This window comes from Halichoeres trimaculatus, unplaced genomic scaffold (assembly GCF_033239565.1).
Source record: "Halichoeres trimaculatus isolate MK-OKI-2021-1 unplaced genomic scaffold, fHalTri1.1 fHalTri1_scaffold_8, whole genome shotgun sequence".
Lineage (NCBI taxonomy): Eukaryota > Metazoa > Chordata > Actinopteri > Labriformes > Labridae > Halichoeres > Halichoeres trimaculatus.
The window spans coordinates 12,352,331-12,372,780 of record NW_027437186.1 but is presented as its reverse complement, the minus strand read 5'-3'; the positions used below and the strand labels follow the sequence as shown (position 1 = coordinate 12,372,780).

General features: G+C 37.2%; 1 protein-coding gene across 9 annotated transcripts in view; it reads right to left on the bottom strand.

Annotated features, from left to right (window-relative positions):
* Positions 1-20,450, bottom strand: part of blnk (B cell linker) — a 50,093-nt gene that overhangs the window by 6,334 nt on the left and 23,309 nt on the right. For 8 of the 9 annotated variants that reach the window (XM_074675518.1, XM_074675517.1, XM_074675520.1 and 5 more), the window contains 15 exons: positions 15,523-15,588; positions 12,320-12,366; positions 9,689-9,732; positions 9,493-9,607; positions 9,102-9,193; positions 8,866-8,935; positions 7,651-7,731; positions 5,898-5,923; positions 5,779-5,807; positions 5,624-5,680; positions 5,511-5,535; positions 5,377-5,428; positions 3,800-3,839; positions 3,680-3,707; positions 3,490-3,544 (listed from right to left, as the gene is read on the bottom strand). In XM_074675518.1, the coding sequence (XP_074531619.1) occupies positions 3,490-3,544; positions 3,680-3,707; positions 3,800-3,839; positions 5,377-5,428; positions 5,511-5,535; positions 5,624-5,680; positions 5,779-5,807; positions 5,898-5,923; positions 7,651-7,731; positions 8,866-8,935; positions 9,102-9,193; positions 9,493-9,607; positions 9,689-9,732; positions 12,320-12,366; positions 15,523-15,588 (827 nt within the window). Of the gene's footprint in view, positions 1-3,489; positions 3,545-3,679; positions 3,708-3,799; positions 3,840-5,376; positions 5,429-5,510; positions 5,536-5,623; positions 5,681-5,778; positions 5,808-5,897; positions 5,924-7,650; positions 7,732-8,865; positions 8,936-9,101; positions 9,194-9,492; positions 9,608-9,688; positions 9,733-12,319; positions 12,367-15,522; positions 15,589-15,886; positions 16,031-20,450 lie in introns of those variants that run through there. The other variant, XM_074675522.1, reaches the window with a different exon arrangement.

Below are 20,450 nucleotides of genomic sequence, written 5' to 3'. Positions count from 1 at the left end.
AGTGTACAATACAAATGCCTAAAGGATTATTTGGATTATTTGTCCAAATAGCAACATTGCTAAAGTAGATTCCATAAAATTATCCTATGTATAAAAGCTTTGCAGCCAGTGAATCATGGAATAGCAATACTTAGTTCTTTTTAAAGTACTTTTGAGTACATTTTGGAGCCTGTACTTTTGACTTTCACTTGAATAGATGTTTGGATTAGTACTTTTTATTTATACTCAAGTCGTTTTGGTAGCACTTTAGATTACAGCCCGCGTCTTACAGTGTAGTTTCCCGTCTCTTACAGTGTAGTTTCCTCAACTGTAGGGGTAACTCTCACACATGTACCTTGACATTTTGCGGTACCTATCGGGTAGTTACGCTCTCGTCTTACAGTGTAGTTTCCCGTCTCTTACAGTGTAGTTTCCTCAACTGTAGGGGTAACTCTCACACATGTACCTTGACATTTTGCGGTACCTATCGGGTAGTTATGCTCGCGTCTTACAGTGTAAGTCCTGGAGTCTTACAGTGTAGTTTCCCGTGTCTTACCATGAACTTATCAAAACAGTGTAATTTTCCTGGACATATGCTCTAACTATGCAAACCTTGATGTATCACTTCCTCTTAAGAATCAGCATGGATAAAGATTATGTAGACCAATAATAAAGTTAAAAGCTGTAATGTATTGATGAGTATGGGTTTCACATAATAATGATATTCAGACGTATAAAATATCTTTATTTTTTTATACACACAGAGACCCCACATTGTAATTCTCCTTTTAAGTTACTGATCCATTAAGATCACACTTGTCTTTGCTTACTGGCTAACTATCCAGTATTTTCTGTTATAAATTGCCTCTGTTCTTCGTTGATGTGTTGTAAGCATTTTGTATATAATTTTATTCAGGCAACTTAGAGGGCAGACCGGGGTCCTTAGGATTTTGCGTATTTGCGTTCATGCCTTTATGCGGGCAGCCTGGGGTCCTAAAAGTTGTATAGCCCCAACGGAGATTCCGCGATTGTTTAAAAGTATCTTCAAAACATCTTATAAGTTATCAGTGATGCATTCTTGAGGAAGTAAGTACTTTAATAGCTTACAAGTTATCTTAAAGGAGTGTTGAGTGAGGAATAAACATTTAGTTTATGTTTGTTTATGTGGCAGGAATTTTGGCTCTTGTTTCCCTTACGTTGCACTGCTAATGCTAAATAGCTAGTGGGCGCATCATTAACGTCTGGTAGACACTGTCTTTGATTCACCTTCTGTTATTTATTGTTTCAGATACCATACACTGCCAGCCCTGTTGAGATGCACTACTGATAAGTGGCTGTTGGACGTTGATGTCACACACATTATTCATCCTCTTCGTTCATTCATTCTCCATGCATCCGGCCGTTGCTGTAATGCTGTTTCTAAAAGGATACATAAAAGACTGAACTGTGAACTGTGTATCTGCCTTTACTCTCTGACCGGAGTATCTGTATGGATAAAGTGTCCAAGCATTATTCATCATAGAAACACAGATGTCAGTAGCTTCAACAGTTCCACTGCAACAACCCAGCACTTTACCTGTAACTACTGGTCAACACCTGGAACTGGACTAGATTATAAAATGCACACTAGTAGAGGGTAGTTAAACATTAAGTACAGCGAACAAGTGAGCACTTTATAATCCAGCCCGGTTCCAGGTGTTGACCAGTAGTTACAGTAAAGTAGTGGGTAGTTACACAGTAAGTAAAGCCAACATGTGTGCACTTTATAATCCAGCCCGGTTCCAGTTGTTGACCAGTAGTTATAGGTAAAGTAGTGGGTACTTACACATTAAGTAAAGCCAACATGTGTGCACTTTATAATCCAGCCCGGTTCCAGATGTTGACCAGTAGTTACAGTAAAGTAGTGGGTAGTTACACAGTAAGTAAAGCCAACATGTGTGCACTTTATAATCCAGCCCGGTTCCAGATGTTGACCAGTAGTTACAGTAAAGTAGTGGGTAGTTACACAGTAAGTAAAGCCAACATGTGTGCACTTTATAATCCAGCCCGGTTCCAGTTGTTGACCAGTAGTTACAGTAAAGTAGTGGGTAGTTACACAGTAGGTAAAGCCAACATGTGTGCACTTTAAAATCCAGCCCGGTTCCAGTTGTTGACCAGTAGTTACAGGTAAAGTAGTGGGTAGTTACACAGTAAGTAAAGCCAACATGTGTGCACTTTATAATCCAGCCCGGTTCCAGATGTTGACCAGTAGTTACAGTAAAGTAGTGGGTAGTTACACAGTAAGTAAAGCCAACATGTGTGCACTTTATAATCCAGCCCGGTTCCAGATGTTGACCAGTAGTTACAGTAAAGTAGTGGGTAGTTACACAGTAAGTAAAGCCAACATGTGTGCACTTTATAATCCAGCCTGGTTCCAGATGTTGACCAGTAGTTACAGTAAAGTAGTGGGTAGTTACACAGTAAGTAAGGCAACAAGTGTGCACTTTAAAATCCAGCCCGGTTCCAGTTGTTGACCAGTAGTTACAGGTAAAGTAGTGGGTAGTTACACAGTAAGTAAAGCCAACATGTGTGCACTTTATAATCCAGCCCGGTTCCAGATGTTGACCAGTAGTTACAGGTAAAGTAGTGGGTAGTTACACAGTAAGTAAAGCCAACAAGTGTGCACTTTAAAATCCAGCCCGGTTCCAGTTGTTGACCAGTAGTTACAGGTAAAGTAGTGGGTTGTCGCAGTGGAAGTACTGGACAGTTAGACAGTAAGTAGAGGCAAGTGTTAACTTAATGGCCGGGTTACTTAAAAGGTGAATTACTATGTGGGGTCTCTGTGTGTTTAAAAAAATAAAGTTTTTTTTTTTTTTTTTACATCTGCAAGTCTTATCATTATTGTGTGAAACACATACTCATCAATACATTACAGTGTTTAGGTTCATCATTGGTCTACTTTATTCACCATACTAATTGTTAAGAGGAAGTGGCACATTAACAGCAAAAGCATATGCCCAGGAAAATTACACTGTTTTGATAAGTTCATGGTAAGAGACGGGAAACTACACTGTAAGACGAGAGCGTAACTACCCGATAGGTACCGCAAAATGTCAAGGTACATGTGTGAGAGTTACCCCTACAGTTGACGAAACTACACTGTAAGACTCCAGGACTTACACTGTAAGACGAGAGCGTAACTACCCGATAGGTACCGCAAAATGTCAAGGTACATGTGTGAGAGTTACCCCTACAGTTGACGAAACTACACTGTAAGAGACGGGAAACTACACTGTAAGACGCGGGCTGTAATCTAAAGTGCTACCGTCGTTTTTTTTTCATAGGTATTTTACTTCTACTCAAGTAAGGAATCTGGGTACTTTTGCCATCTCTGTAATTGGCAAATAAAAAACTCCACTCCAAGACTTTAAAATAAACAGCAGGCCAATCAGCCAAGCTGTTTATTAAAACTCATCCGTGACTGATCATGTAAACATACAGAACATCACCTCCAGCAATTTAAAGACTTACTTTCAAACTCCCTGGGCTTTACACTTTCAAACTCCATGTGATTTACACCTGGCCTCTGCAAAACAGTAAAGAGCAAGACAGAAAGATTGAAGCTGAATTAAATTAAACATGATCAGAGCGTGCTGCGCTGTCGGTCATATTAAAGAGTTAAACAAAAGGAAGTCAAGACAGATGCATTGTAATATCTTACCGGCTTCACTGGTGGTTTTGGGGACCTCCTGTGAGGGAAAGACCATCACACTCAGTTATTAAGTGCTTGGACACATTGAAATGTATAATATTGAGCAACATTTGGTAAAGTGATGCTTACTCTCTAGGTAAAGGCTTGGGATGAACTTTAGGTGGACTCTCTTTGGGTTTGTTTGTTGTGGAAAAAAAGCAAAACACAAAAATGAACGATGCACTGTTTCTAGCTGTTAGAAACAATCAGTTGTTACTTCAATCAGTACAAAACTGTATGTATTTCTCCACCCATCCTCTAGGTGGCATAACAGTATAGTCTTAAAGAAAATACTGGAGCAACAGGGGGTCATAATGATCAAGTGGTCAGCACTAAAAGAATCCATGTTTGAACCCCCCTGGAGTCTTTTCAGTGTGGTGTCAACATGTCCTCTCCCTGCTCCCCTTGAACACTTTGGCTTTCTCTAAAAAAATCATGCTCATTAAGTTTCACTGTAGCTCTTATGAGCTGGATGTGTCTTGTAGTTTGTGTCTAAGGGTCACTCTCAGTTTGCACATCCTTGCATCTTCTCCCTTTTGACTGAGGCCTTGTTCACACATAGCCAGGTATTTTAAAAAACAAATACCCCTCCCCTGTTTGATTTTTAAATTACTTTTGTCCATAAACAGCAGGCAAATTTGTCAATAAGTATGGCATTTCAAACCCAACCAATCAGAATGAACCCCCGTCATTCAGCTGTGACGTTTAAGAACCAAAAGCTATGTTTCCTGAAGTTTACACGAAACCAGAGTTTTCTAAAACCTTCATTTTGGCCAGATTTTTCAGAAAACACTGTTTTCAGTGACATCAACCTGCATTTTTGTGTGGATGGCAGGCCTAAATGTATGAAAATATATGTGGTTTCCCAGGTGCCCAGCTACATGTGGACATGGCATGAATTTGACCCTTCTGCCTGAAAGAGATGAGGATGAAAAAAATGAAATCTTATCAAGTGTTTTTGTCTTATTTTAAGTAAATAACTGTCTTGTTATACTAAGCTACATTCGACTGACCAGTCCATTAAATGTCTTGTTTTAAGTTATTCAAAGACAAAGATGAGGTCTGAATTTCTTGTAACAAGTTGAAAAAATTCCTAATGGAACAAGAGAAATTTGCTTGAAATTTTGCTCAAAACTGAAATAAAGTCTTAATATAAGTAATTTTTTTCTTGTTCCATCGGTAGATTTTTTTTTTAACTTGTTACTGTAAATCAGACCTCTTTTGTCTCTAAATAACTTGAAACAAGACATTTTTCTGGACTGGGTAGGTGAATGTGGCTCATATTAAGTCTAAAAAGACATTTTCTACTGAAAATAAGACAAAAAACCTGGATAAGATTTTAGGTTTTACTAGTGTAGTAAGCCTAAAGCAGCTGATGCATAAAGAGATCTCTTATAGAGGTAATAATTCTTTAAATTGGGTTTCACAGCTGAGAAAGCAGCATGGTGCAAGATGAAGTAGAGCTAGAGCAGAAGTGTCTTTTCCAAGATGTTTTATATTTTTGAGCAGAAAGGTGGAGTTTAGTGGTTGGAGAACATCCCTTTTTTAAATGAAGTAGGAATACTTAAGTGTGATGTTACTTTGATCATGTTCATTTCTTATAAGAAGCACATGAGGATTTTCTCTAATGCAAAAACATTTCAGTCATTTTTTGACTTATTACTCACCATCACTTGGGTCACAGACTTCATATTCATCCTCGCCTGTGGGCTCCTGAACCTGAGTAGAAAAACATTTTCAGGAACTGACGTCTGCCACACTTCGTTTACCATGTGTGAACTTTATATCTCTGATAACTTACAGCCACAGGAGTTTTCATATTAGTTCTGGAAAGGGAAAAAAGCGTGCATTGTGATTAATAGTATAAAGAGAAGAAATCTAAAAGACGTCTGAATAACATTTAGTCAGTCCCACCTGGGGCCTGGTTTCGGGGGCAGGGATAGTGAGTGTTTCGGTGGTGTTGAACACAACCTGCCATGAAATAGAAGCTTTAGACTTCAACAATAATTAATGACAAATCATTCATATTTTTCTCTTTACAGAAAAGTAAATAGGCACAGGACACCAACCTGGTACCTGGCAGACGTACTGGGCCCTCCTGATGATGAAAGAGAAGCCTCAGTAAACTTTACACACAGTACAAAAGAAGCTTCAAAGTCTTAAAACAAATGTTACATAAACAGCTTACCTCTTTATCAGAGACACTTTTCACACCTGGAAAAGAATGAAGAGAAGATGAGAGAAGACAGAGTGAGACATCTTTCCTTCATGAGAAGATCTACATGTGAAAATTTATATTTACAAATGAGTCCATATGAAATTTAAATCATCATGAGGTTTTATTGCTTTACGAACAAATATTTGCATTTATCAGCTTCAGGTGTCCTGTGTGTGAGTGGTTAGCACAAAGGCTAATCTTAGCAATCTAAAGAGCTAAACTGCAATGGCTTAACATGCTTTTAGCTGACTTGAAACATGCAAGCATAGACAGAAGTCCCCTTTACCTCGTTTAACATTACCCTAAGTTGAAATGTTCTGTGTAATGTGCATGATATGAAACAAGCAAGCTAATGTTTTCAAGTAGGGAATTCAAATATTAATTTACAACACATGGAGGCTGATGATAACCATGGCTAGAGGACCCAAACGTGCTCAACCACTTCCAACCTGAGTAACACCATAGACCAATTTACAGTCAGCGTCATCGAAATTTTGTGCATGTGCATCATCACAAAATCACCAACATTAACAGTCAATATTCTGAATCCAGTTTCTAGTTTGTATATGTAATGCAAAGTTGGTTTTGGGCCCAGAATTTGGTAGGGTTTCTGGTTTACTGACACCAACTCATGTCTTTATTGAGGTGTCAATGGTCATAAGCATCGATTGACATGTGTGTTTAAACTCTACTCTTCTCTTGGGTACACAAAGGATTTCTCCACTAAAAACGTCTGTTCACCAAATGTTTGCCCACTTGATGGTGTTTTCCATCCATTCACTGTTGTCATATTTGTTCACCATGCATGAAGTTGGTGTTATTTAGGTAAAAAAAAATGTTTGTTTTGTTTCCTGATTAACACCCTCACATCGCTTGACAAACCATTATTCTCAGCAGCACTGCTGTTTCCATGATGCACGCACAGCCGTAACTGTTTACAAACAGTAAATTGGTCTACAGATTACTGTGTACAAAGCAAAGCTGGTTTACCCAGATTCATTTAGTTCAGTAACTCCAGATCACAATACTGATTTTCTCATGATCTTGTGTTGGTATCTGACTTTCAAGTTTCATTCCCTGTTTTATTTCATGTTGGTCATTGTTTTCACTTCTAGTTTCCTTCCTGTAAGTATCTGTTATGACTTGTCTTTTATTCTTTGTAATCATTGTATCACTTGTGTGTAGTTCTGTTTTGTACTTCTTTTGCCTCGGTTAAGCTTAACTTCCTGCCTTTATGTTTCTCTTCACAATGATTACCCTCGCTAATGTCACCTGTGTCCACACCTGTTGTTCATTATCTAGTGTGTATTTCATCTGTGTTTCCCACCTTAAGCGTTGGATCATCTAGTCTTATGTGTTCTCTGCCCTCTGTAATTTTATGCTTCTTGTGGTTCTTTCTTTCAGTTTCTTGGACGTTTCAGAGTGTATTTTCTTTGACCTTTTACTTTTTTAAACTATTTTTTCTCCTTTTTTGTTTGACACATGTGACAGTCATGCTGCTACTGCTCACATTCATGAGGTAAGATAAGCCTACTTCTATGTCGTTTTTGCAGCACAGGGGTTATGATTCATGATCAGCTAGTGTTAATTTGAGATCTTGAGTGAATGAATAGAATTAACTTGTTCAGAAACTTGTTTCTAAAATGCATAGATGCATGTCCACTTGTGGCTTCCATAATAATAACTGTGGTATAAACAAAGGGGTCCAATGTTGCGCACTTACCAGGATTTAATGTGCCTGAAAATGGCGGAGGCAGCCTGAAAAGTTCTCTGCCTGTCCTGCTCCCTCCCTGCTGCACAGGTTCTGGGAAGACAAGAAGACACAGAAATACTTTCAGTTTACAGTTTATAGTTTCATTTAGCAGATGCTTTTGCCCAAAGCGACGTTCAACACAAGCAACAGGGACAGAGGAAAAACCTAGTTAGTGTGACAACAGTGATACAAGTTATTAGGCAGCAGGTGCTCCCATTAAGCGCAGGATTTTTTTTTCTTCTTTTTTTTGTGGGGTGGGGGTGTTAGAATAATCAATCCAACAAACCATAATTAATTTCTGCAACAGTATACTTCAATCTTCAACAACATTCAGTAGTAGTGCTGAAAAATCAATAAGAGCTGAGTCTTAGACCTACTGACTCATTCTACCCCTGAGAGCAAAGAGGAGAAGGGTCAGATTAAGTGCACAAGTGTTCCCTGAACAGATGAGTCTTCAGACATCTCTTAAAGTAGAAAGGGACTCTGCGGATCGTATAGAGTTAGGTAATTCATTCCAACATTAAGTCACAACAGAGGAGAAGAGTCTGGCTAGTGATCTGAAGCCGCGGAACCATCATTATAATGTGCTTCTCTTGCAATATGTCTACATTTGCACAATTTCTGTGTCCTGATTTTTTTTTTTTTATAATCATGGGACACATTTCATTAAATAACATAAAGAGAAAACTGGTCAATGACTATCTCAGTCAGTATCTTTACATGCACGCAGCAGTCTGACTAAGGTCACAGCTCGATCATGAGGTCACAGCCGGGGATCTAGTCTTGTTTGTGTATACATGAAGAAAAGAGACTCGGGCTTCAGGTCGAGAACGTCTCACTTCCACTTTTACTGCTTCCTAGCCTCAGTCTGCTCTTGGGCTCCCGCTTTACAACCAGTCACCAGACTAAACAACATGGTGTTTATTTGTGTCTTGGAGTGCAGCAACTCTACCGGGTGAAATTTGTTGACACTGAACGTCAAGGCGTGCCGAGACATGCTGAGTCCTGCCTAATATAGCCACAGTCTGATTGCAATTTCATTATCTAGGAGTGTCAATCGAGCCATGCTGGGTCTGTTCTCGGTCGGACTGAGCTGTTTACATGCATCTTAATAGTCTGATCTCGTGCTGACTAAGCTCATGGTCCAATTTCTTAAACTGTGTGCTCTGTCTTTGAGTATCTTACTGCGAGGATTTTCTTCAGGTTCCACATAGTTGTCGTCATCATTAGGGCAGTCAGGATTAATATAGTCTTCCTGGAAAAAAATAAAGACAGCCATCATGAACAGAGGGTGCGCTTCAGCCCCACACTCTTGTTGAAGAACATTAATCCAAACACAGGAAGAGGTCAAACTCTGAGAGGCACAGTGATAGTTGTAAGTGTTTTGTCTCTGTACAGTATATGAGGCTGGGTGGCTTTACTTCATCACTCTCCACTTGGGGGGGCTCAGGGGGCAGCTGTTTGCCATGGTGGAACGGCTTGGGCGGCCGCTGAGGTCGGTTGTGGCAGTTGTCTGAGAAAAAAAAAGGGGAAGCAAAAGTACAAACAGAAGATCAGAGTTTGCATCAGTGACTCCGACTTGAACTATTGAATGGAAGAAAAAATAACAAATCAAAGGCAGCAGGAAAAGAGAAGCTGTTGAAGAAATAGAAACTATGTATGAAAATGAATCAGCTTGATTGAAGCGATATAATCAGTAGTATGAAGAGGAAAACTAACAGCTCGACCGATCATGTTTTCATTAATGCCCAAGAAATGAAAGGAGCCAACGCGGAGAAATCAGTTATTTTCATGACTTCTGACTCATCATACCGAGATACTCCCCCCTCGGGTAGGAAACTGGAGGAGGTTTGGTGAAGTCCCTGTGGCTTGGAGGAGGCATGTAGCTGTCATCATGCTCTTCAGGTACTTCATACGTCTCGTTATCCTGGGAATGACATTTTTATAACATTTCCATTACAGAGAAAAAGATTTAAACACTTTTAGTTCACACTTTTTGCTGACTTACATAATCTGGATCAGACGTCTGGTCGTCACTGTCTTCTGCTGCTGCTGCAAAGACGTGAATGTGGAGAAAAGGAGTTACACAAAGGTGATTCTTAGATCGGTGAAAAGAAATGTTTAAACACTTAAGGTTCCAGAGAAATGTGACGTACATGCCAGGTGTTGAGTAGCAGATTCTAATTTTACAAAGAGGAACCAGTGAAGCGCATTTCCTCACTCCTCTCACAAGAGAAACTATGACTGTCTGTATTATGCAATTACAAGCACACAAATAGAAAAATACCTGTTACAAAGTCATAACCGGATATAACTTTCTGTACCAGTGTGAGGGTGCTAAATAACACCATTTTTATATGTTTACTCTTTGTGTTCATGTAAAAGACTTCTTTCCCACAGAAATGTTTCTCCATGTGGGGAGGATGAGCTGAGGTTAGCATGTGGTTTGATAAGTGGGACACTCTTTCACACAAAGTTTTCTGAAATGTTTACATCCTACGTCCCTGATGGAAGAGTTACACTCAAGTATTGTTTCCACAGGAACTATATTACATTTCAAGGAAGCTGCTTGAACTGCTTCTACTTCAGCACCAGCTCAACATCAGGATCATGACCTACAACCAGAGCTCTGAGAACAGCACAGATATGGTTTCTACGCTTCAGTGCACAAACTCACAGAAATCATCCAAGCATCAGTTTTCATGTGCTATTATTATTTTGTCAGGGTACAACATTCACTGAGAGCAAGTTTAAGGCTGAGCTGATGTAGTACTACCACGTACAATTTATAAATGTATAACTGTACCTTGTTGGTGTGCTTTCAGTACTAGGCTATTCTGGGGAACCTGACAGAGCCTGTATGAAATGTGGCCACAACGTGAATGCTGAGTGAACCTGTGTAAAGTTTGAGAGCGCTGCTTTGTTACTGAATGTGTTCATCTCTGACTGAAAGACAACATCATGAGCCTCTGTATATCCACTGATGTATTTTCAAAGACAACATGAGTAAAAGCTGAAACATTTGGGAATAATTACTTGAAAATACGAGAAAATTGCCAAATCAACCAAAAATGGATGCCCTGTTGAAGACCTCTGTTCTAGAGACATCATTATTGTCATGAGAAGCAAGGCATGTAACATCCAGCACTGACTTTTTCTAGATGGCATTCAAAGCTCTTTTTGATAGGAAAAAACCCATCAAAGTTTATTCTTTATTTTTTTTCTCTGACCGGGGGAGTTATGGGTGATTGTATTATTCAACTACAAAGTCTAACTATGGGCCCAAAACATAAACAACTGATTTGAGAAGTTATTGAAATGCTTCAGTGAATAAAATCAATCAACGGTCACAAAGCAGGTTATAGAGAATGCTTCAAATCAAAGAACTTCCGCTACTGACTTGTTAATATAAAAAATCCTGGAAAGTACAAACAAATTAATCTGCTGAGGCATTAAGAAAAGCAGCTTTTATACAACTTTACAACCATGACTAAACGACAAGAAGACTGTTATGTAGAGACAAAGACAGGTATCCTTAGCTGTCCAACGCTGACGGAAAAGTAACAGCAGGAGACTGAAAAAGATGTGATCAACATGATTTCTTCTCTATCCATGTGTCCCAGCTCAACAAACTTCAAAAATATAGTAGTAAAATCTTGCAAGTCATGTGGGTGATGGACTTTTTAAGGTGGTTGGATAGACCCCTGCTACTGTGGTTGAGATTTCCAACAGAGTGAGAAGTTTCTGAAGTGGGCACAGGGAAACATTTTAGACTAAAGACTGTCCCCTTGTGTGTTTTTAGCTTTTTTTTTTTTAAACTCTACTACCACTCAAACTACCAGTTTGTAACTCAGTAGAGTATTTCATTTTTAATTCTTTTGTGTAAGTATGACAAGGGATTTGTGCAATGTAACTTAGCAGTGTATTTCATGTTATATATATATATATATGTATATATATGTATGTATATATATATATATATATATATATATATATATATATATATATATATAAGTTGCCAGGACAGGCCCTGGTCTCACACATGTTTATACTACAACATGAATAGCTATAAAGCCATAACGCTATGTAAAGCAGAGACAGAAATACTGACTTCAACAGCAGGAATTTAAGAGGTAATTGCATTTTTGTTGTTGTTTCATTTCTTTAATGAAACTGAAGGCTACCGTCACATTATGTGGAGTGCAAATGGAAAGTTAAGGAACTCACAGAAGGGAGCACGTAGTGACATATAATATATGATATGTAGCTTAGACAAAAGAATCCGATTCTTCCTAAAGGAACCTAGGTTAAATCTGTTCTCCTCAGAGAACCCATTGAGGAATCAGACAGATTTCAGAGTTTGGGTTCGGGGTGGCGGTTCAAGCAAGGTGCAAAAAGGGCCAGGACTGGCCCTGGACTCACACATGTGTATACTACAACCTGAATAGCTACAAAGCCATAACGCTTTGTGAGTTATCTTTTAAAACTCTTTGAACAGAGGGATCGTTCATATCTGTGGACTAAACCTGAGCTGTGCCCTTTTTTTAGTACATAAGCAGCTGTAGATGACACCTTTTGCCATGACAGAGTAATTCCTGCTGTTTTGCACATCCATGCACAATAATGGGACAGCTCTTACCTCTGTAATCCCTTGCAGGAACTTTAGGAACTGGTTTGCTTTTCAGTCTGTAGAGCAGAGAGAGAAATACTGACATCAGCAGCAAGAATTAAAGAGGTTATTGCATTTTTGTTGTAGTTTCATTTCTTTTATGAAACTGAAGACTACTATCACATGATGTGGAGTGCAAATGGAAAGTTAAGGAACTCAAAGAAGGAAGCACGTGGTGATATATGATATGTAGCTTAGACAAAAGAATCCTATTCTTCCTAAAGGAACTAAGGTTAAATCTGTTCTCCCCTGAGAACCCACTGAGGAATCAAACTGATTTAATTTATTTCCATGTCTGTGTATGTCAGCAAACTGTGTAAAAATTCAACAAAGTATAATCATCTACAAAACATCACCACTTAAAAGGTTGCTGATCCACTGTTATAAAATCCTTCATGACGATTATCATAACATGGACAAACAGCCTAATGTTATTTCTCTGACAATGAAAGAAGATCTTTGGTTTCAGTTCAACATCTTGTCTCGTCTTTATCTTGACTTGTACATAAATATCCGTCAGGTAGTTAGTTTCAACCACTGAAATGATGAAGGTAAACTTCAGTGTGAGCCAAACACTGAGACAGACCACAGTCATTAAGTATCTTTTAAAACTGCAGGATCCAGAGTCATGAGTTTTCACTTGTTAATGCAGGCTATAGGATATACTTCCATATTATTCTGGCTTTACTGTTGTTTATTTTGTAGTTGTGTTCAATATTTGATTCTTGTTGTTTGGTAATTAATTCTCAGCAGATCAACCACTCAGGCAAAATCAAATTAAAATCAGTGCAGAGAAAAGAGCGCTGTTCATATCACCTCTGCCTGTTGACACTGGGCCAAAAATGTAAGTTTGAGTCTGGGGTCTGGAAAAATGACAGTAAACTGGCGCAGATGTGAGATCAGCTGTAACAGCAGGCCGAGGCATCTCTAATCTGTTGGTCACTACAAACTGAAACAATGAATGCTTGTGATAATGGTAACACAGTTAAAAGTTGTGTCACTTGTATTTAAAAGTGTTTGAACTATAAAGCTTCGAGGAGATTATAGTTTAAAGTTGATCTTTATTTCATTCATGTTGTTATATAAAGGGATATATATGCAATATAGATATAAAGGAAAAAATCTGAAATGAATGAAAAGGAGCAGAAAGAAGAAAAATCTTGTTGCCCCCCCCTTTTCTCACAAAACCTTTCCTAACACTTGACAAAACACACAAAAGAAGTAATACTATTTGGCAAATATGCCATATTAACCTCCTATTGGATCATTCTTGTAGCAAAATTAAATAGCAAAATGACTCACAAACTTAAAACTAAAATTCCACCAGCACAAAAAAAAAATCAAAACATCAAGAAGAAGAAGAAGAAGAAGAAGAAGAAGAAGAAGAAGAAGAAGAAGAAGAAGAAGAAGAAGAAGAAGAAGAACAACAACAACAACAACAACAACAACAACAACTAAAACAACAACAACAACAACAACTAAAACAACAACAACAACAACAACAACAACAACAACAACAACAACAACAACAACAACAACAAATACCAAACAGGGTTTAGATTGTCTGGAATCCCCTGTTTTTTTCTAATGTATTGGTTTTGATTATTTTTCTGAAGATACTGAAAGTTTTGGCTTGAATTTCATTAGTTCCACTTCAATCATTTAAGCACTCCCTTCAAATGATCCCCGTTAAACAGAATGGTGGTGTCATCGGCAAATAAAATACATTTTGCCACTTTCGAGACACTTGCTCTGTCATTTGTATTCAAAATAAACAATTTTGGTCCCAAAACTGACCCCTGAGACACTCTACAAGTTATATCACAAATGTCCGATTTGAGGTTGTTTATTTTGACAAACTGAATTCTGTTCTCTAAGAAGCTAGTTACCCATTGGTGTGCCACCTCCATGATAACATGTTTGTATAGCTTTTAAAGAAGAATGGTGTGGTCTATGGTGTCAAATTCTTTCTTCAGGTCCACAAAAATACTTACAGATAACTGTTTTCTGTCTAGTGCAGTGGTTATTTCATCTGTCAGATCCATGAGTGCCATCTATGTGGAGTGATTTGCCCTGAACCCATACTGACTACTGCTCAAAATATTGTTCCTGTTTAGACAGTTGTCTAGTCTGTTAACAAACAATTTTTCAAGAATTTCTGAAAATTGTGGAAGCAAAGATACCGGTCTGTAATCTGAGAAGACATGCCTATTACCATTTTTGTAAAGTGGGATGACTTTGGCTGTTTTCTTCCTATTGGGAAATTTATACTAGTGGAAAGTGATGAATTGCAAATAAAGGTGAATGGTTTAATTACAGGTTCTATGATAGTCTTAATTGTTAGCATGACTATGTCATTGCATTATCTCTTCCGTTTGAAAAGTCTCTGGTCTGAATAATTCTTAAACTCAAAGAAAACAGATGTTTACTCACCTGTCTTTAATAATATATTTCTGAAAACAACTGCTGTCCTCTTTTGATATTTTATTTGTTATTATTACTATTTTATTTTTTTCAGATAATTTTGTCAGAAGGTTATTTTTTCTTCTCCATTGAACCATTCATTAAAAGGTCAGTTCAAATGCAGAACACGTTCTCTTATGCCTGAGCAAAAGTTAAAAATAGATAAATAAATAAATAAATAAATAAATAAATTAATAATAACAGCTATTAAGCTTTGAAGCAGAAATGAAAGTTTCTGATTAAAAACATTTACTGAGATTTAAATGGTAAAGATGATGAAATGTTTGGCTAATGATACATTTTTCTTGGTCAGAGAGTTGTTTGCATCAAAGTTGTCCTGATGTTTCAAAAGCACTTTTAGGCACACACAGCTTCACCGGGTGAGCTATGGTCTTCACATTTATTCATTTTTAGCACTAACTTTTCACACTGATGTGTATCTAGTCCCTGTGTTAGGTCATGCCTTCAATGTGTTTTTAGAGAACTAGTTTCAGGAAAGGAAAGTGAGCGATGTGCCACCTGTTTGAGTTATTTTTGCTTTGCAGGTCTCTTATTCCAACAGTTGTGAAAGAGGAATTGATGCATGAATAACTCCACATAGAGTTTTGAGACCACGAGCTCTCAGAGAAGTGTCTCCAGCTTGAAAAGAACACATGTTCTCCTTTTTTTGAAGAAAAAAAAATGTGCTGACATTTTCACATTACACTGACCTTTTCAGTTTGTCCAGTAAGCTGCCGTCATTTTTCTTGATGTCTTGAACGATCTTCTGGAGCTGCCTGTAAAACACAGAACATGTGATTCAGAAACATGTTGAGAAACATAATTTGTGCCTTTTCTCTTTCTTTTCTGGAACTTTTTTTCCAAAACAAACACAAAGGAATGTGTTTTAACCTGATTCCTTCGTTGTTTTTGCTATTTTAGTGGCATAATTTATTTCTGTGACAAAGATCTATGAAAACATGTTGATTTTGGCCAAACAGAAGCAAATGAAAAAGGTTTTAGAAAAATCAGGAGGAAGCATTTCTGTGTCATCGTCTGCTTGGGAACAAAATATTCAAAAGCAGAACATCTTACCTGATTTTAGCTGAAGCAGGAGCAGCAAGTCTACTCAACGTTTCCATATTCATGTTTTATCCAAAACTCAACATTTTTTTTAAGCCTTAATCCTCTAAAGTCTGTCTGTGCTGCCAGAACTTTGTCACAATCTCAAATGAAAAGCGACTTTGGCTCTAAGTCTTTGCCACAGAGGGGAGGAGGGAGTTGACTCTCAGGCTGTGTCAGAAAATCACTTCCCCTTTTCACTCCCTTCAAAACAGATTTCAGTGAGCACACTCTCGACAAATGTGTTGCATCACATCTCCTAAATTCCCCTTCCATTCAGACAGCTGCCATTTTAACAGACACACAGTCAAGCAGATTTTTACTTTACTAAACTCACACAGCCATGCCTTGGCTTTAAATTCAGACAGAAGATTATGTCATAACATCGTCTGCAAAGAGTTGTGCCACTTTGAAAAAAAAAACTTCTTCAGAACAGACAACATTATCTGGACAACCAATCAACATTTAACAAGGGGCCTGGCTATGAGGACTGATTTTTATTTTTGTTTTGTTTTACTTTGAGATTTCTTTCTTACCTTTAAAGATGTCACAAACTTACTTTACAGAAATAGTAGGCAAAATCCTCAGACCAGCCAGAACTAATCCAAACTTTAATCATAGATCTCGGTTAATTTCTTCTTTTTTTTTTTTCCCTGAAGGCAGCAACAATCATCAACAATTAATTTTCTCCATGTTGACATGATGATAAATATCTCACACTAACAGTAAATTCCATGGTAGAGGCAGATCAAATTGGACCTGGTGTGCAGTCCAAAACTGAAATATCTTTTTCAGTCAGTGTGTAAAAGGTCAACACTGTTTAATACTCCTACAACCCCACATCCGGAAATATAGGACTCTGACTAAAATGTCAACTAAAGATCTCCAAATCACTGAAAGCCTCCATTTGGTTTGAAATGAAAAATAAATAAATAAATAAATAAATAAATAAATAAATAAATAAATAAATGAATGAATGAATGAATGAATAAATGAATAAATAAATTAAACAACAACAACAACAACAGCAACAGCAACAGCAACAACAACAACAACAACAATAATAATAATAATAATAATAATAAGGCGATATATCTGGTGTTAAAGCTAAAAAAATATAGTCCTTCTGTGAAAAAATTTAAAATTTGGTACCAGCAACATGTTGAAAAGGTTGGGACAGGGACTCTGAGTAACTTAAATTGTTGTATAATTCATGAAACGAAAAAAAAAAAAAAAAAGGGAGGACCATCTCTCAGCTAATGATGTGATTTTGTCACAGGTTAGTTCATATCTGTGTAAAAGGAGATTACACCAGGGAGGCTGAAGATCTCAAGTGAAAAGGGGAAGAGGTTCACCAACCTGTGAGAGACTTTATGAGCACATAGTCTGAAACGTTCATCATAATTCTTCTTAAAATTGCAAAGAATTTTATAATTGTATCACCTGCAGTAGATGATGTCTTTAAAATCTCTGTTAAAAAAAGAACAAACAAAAAAAAAAAAAATAAAGCTGAAAAACAAAATGGTCTTTGGGCTCTGAGACCCAACTACACTAAAAACAGACTCTGACTCTGTAGTGGAAATCACTGCATGGGCTTGTTAGAACAACCACCCAAAATGTAGCTTAAAATGTAGTCGTTACATTGTAACATTATTACATTTTCGGTTTTTACTACATTATTATAACTGGTTTTTTTTAAATTCCATTTTGGGTTGTTGACACATTTTGAGTTGTAACAGAGCTTAAAAACCAGTGTCTGTGAACAAAACCGTCACTGCTTTGACATTTTGTGAACTGTTTATACAAAGGCCCAACTCGAGACAAGAGTTGAAAACTAGCAATTGCTATAAGTTCTCTGTGCAGCCCATCAAAGTCATGCTCTGTCATGGAGCTATGTAACACTGCATTGTCCCTTTAAAATAAATAAATTCAAATTCAAAACTCTGTGAACTGGTCTCCTGGGTTCACAAATGTTTACAGAGAGTAGTTAAAAGAAGAGATGATGTGACACAGTGATCAATATCCCCATCCAAATTTAGTCAAAACATGTAACTGGCATCAAATTTGGGATAGTTTGAAGTTTTGTTTACACTGTTTTTGATCATTTGCAGATTATCAAATTCTATTTTTATTCACATTATTCATGGTGCCCCTACCTAGTGAATTAAGGTTGCAATAAAATTAGCCATTTTGAGTTATATATTTAAGTTTTGGGCCATAAAAAATTAAACTCGTGTACAGTTATGAGGGCTGGGGTAGTTAAAAATTAAATGTTAATATTTTTTACTGAAAAAAGTGGCCATGCTTCTGGAAACTCACAAACAGCTCAGACTGTGAGCTGTTAGAGTATGGAGGTTGTATTGTATATTATTCCACCTCTGCTGTGATAGAAAACAGGTCATGGATGTGTCATGGAATGTATCATGTTGTAATCCTGAGGGTTGTTTTCATAAAAGAAACAAAACCACACTCTGACCTGCAGCCATCAGCAGACTGGCAGGATGATCCTCTTCCCTGTGACTCTTTGAGGTCACTGAGGGGGTTGTTGTGAAATAAATGTCTGCACCACCTTCATCAAAATACATGAATAAATGACACAGAGGGGTAAAACCAGGGGCCAGGAAGCTAAGTGAGGGGAGAAATGTTGAGATTATAAAACAAAAACCAATGGTCCTTTTTCCTTCTATTTTAGATCATTTATTAAAAGAATAATAATTAAGCCCTGGATAAGCTTCTTAAGTGTCTCATTTTTTTTCTTTCAAATTTGAAACAGTAGAAAAAAAGTTTTGAAGGTTGGTTTATTTCTCCTGGATTATATTTTCAAGTGTCTCTGAGCAACTTTAGCCGCTGTTTCTTTGAAAGAAGCAGGTAAAGTGTTTGACCAAAGTGTGGTCATGTTGTAAATTCATTCTTTGGCTGTTCACATATATTCTTAACTGTTTGTTGACCCCGATAGGAAATTTCTAAAGGTTTTTGGATTTGTATCTAGGGTTGTACATCTTGTGATCTTGCGCTCTCACTCTGTCATGGAGAAGTGAGGCTGTTAACACTTCCTTGCTGGACTTTTTTCTTTGAATCTCCTGAAAACTTTTTGGGATTTGCCGAGAGGCTTCTCATATTAAATGTATTCCTATATTTGTACAGATCAGTACAGTACAGTCTGTTAGTGTCGTCATATTTATTTTTTGTGTGTCACCTTTTCTCTTTTCTTATTTATAGACCTGTGCAAACTCCTTCCACACATCAGATTAAAAAACCACCAAAGCATCCAGGGTTATTAAACTCTTTATGTGTTTTTCATCTGCAACGTGTGACGGTGTCTGGAGTTCCAGTCCCAATCTGAATTAGTTAAGAGAGCACAAAGGATCATGGGACATATGGGAAGATGGCCTCTAAAGTTTTGACTTCCCTCACTAAGCTCCATTGTGGCTGTAAGACTGAACGCTTCAAAACATCATAGGCCACATCACTGATGCTGTATTCTAATAACTTGATAAAACTGATAAAATATTTAAAAAAATCCCAAATTTAACAAATTATCATGATTTTTTTCCACCAGTTCCTGCAATCACAGGAGATAAAACTGCTTTTAATGTAAGTTAGAAAATATGATAAGACTAGAATAATAATAAAAAAATAAATAAATAAAAAAATAATTATTATTCATTATTTCAATAAGAATAAATAAATAAATAAATAAATAAATAAATAAATAAATAAATAAATAAATAAATAATTTTAAAAAAATGAAATAACTGAAAGTATAGTCAGGGGCATAGGCAAACAAGAAATCTAAATTTGACCTGAGGAATCTAATTTCTGTGTTAAAATAAATTTGACTAAATGAATTAAAATATGCATGTTTAATTGTTTTTATGATATCTGTAATACTTAAAGCTTCATTTAATTATAAATGTGGATACTAATCTAAACCTCTTGGTGGTGTATACATTTTTTAAAGCCTGGAACATTTCGGGTTTTTTCTTTTTAGGTGTGAAGTTGTAGGTTGATTTATAAATTATTGCGACTCATAAATATTCAATCTTAAGTGACAAGAATCTAAATTAAATATAGTAAATACGTGCAGCATGTTTATGATGTGGCTGAGCTTTTACCAGTTTATACTTTGTTTTGTCAGACATGTAAATGACACAAGACACACAGACATGCACACACGCTCACACATGCTCTCACAGGAAGTTGCCTCTCAGTCACGAACAGCACACAGACAAATGTGCAGGTGCACCCAAACACAAACACATGAGCTCCGCAGACATGTACACAAATCCCCTCGCAGGTTTACACACACACACACACACACACACACACACACACACACACACACACACACACACACACACACACACACACACACACACTGTATGTACTGTACACTAACACACACCCGAGAACTTAAACTACACTTAAAATCCTTGGCAAGATACACACACACACACACACACACACACACACACACACACACACACACACACACATACACAAACACACACACACAGACACACACACACACAGAATC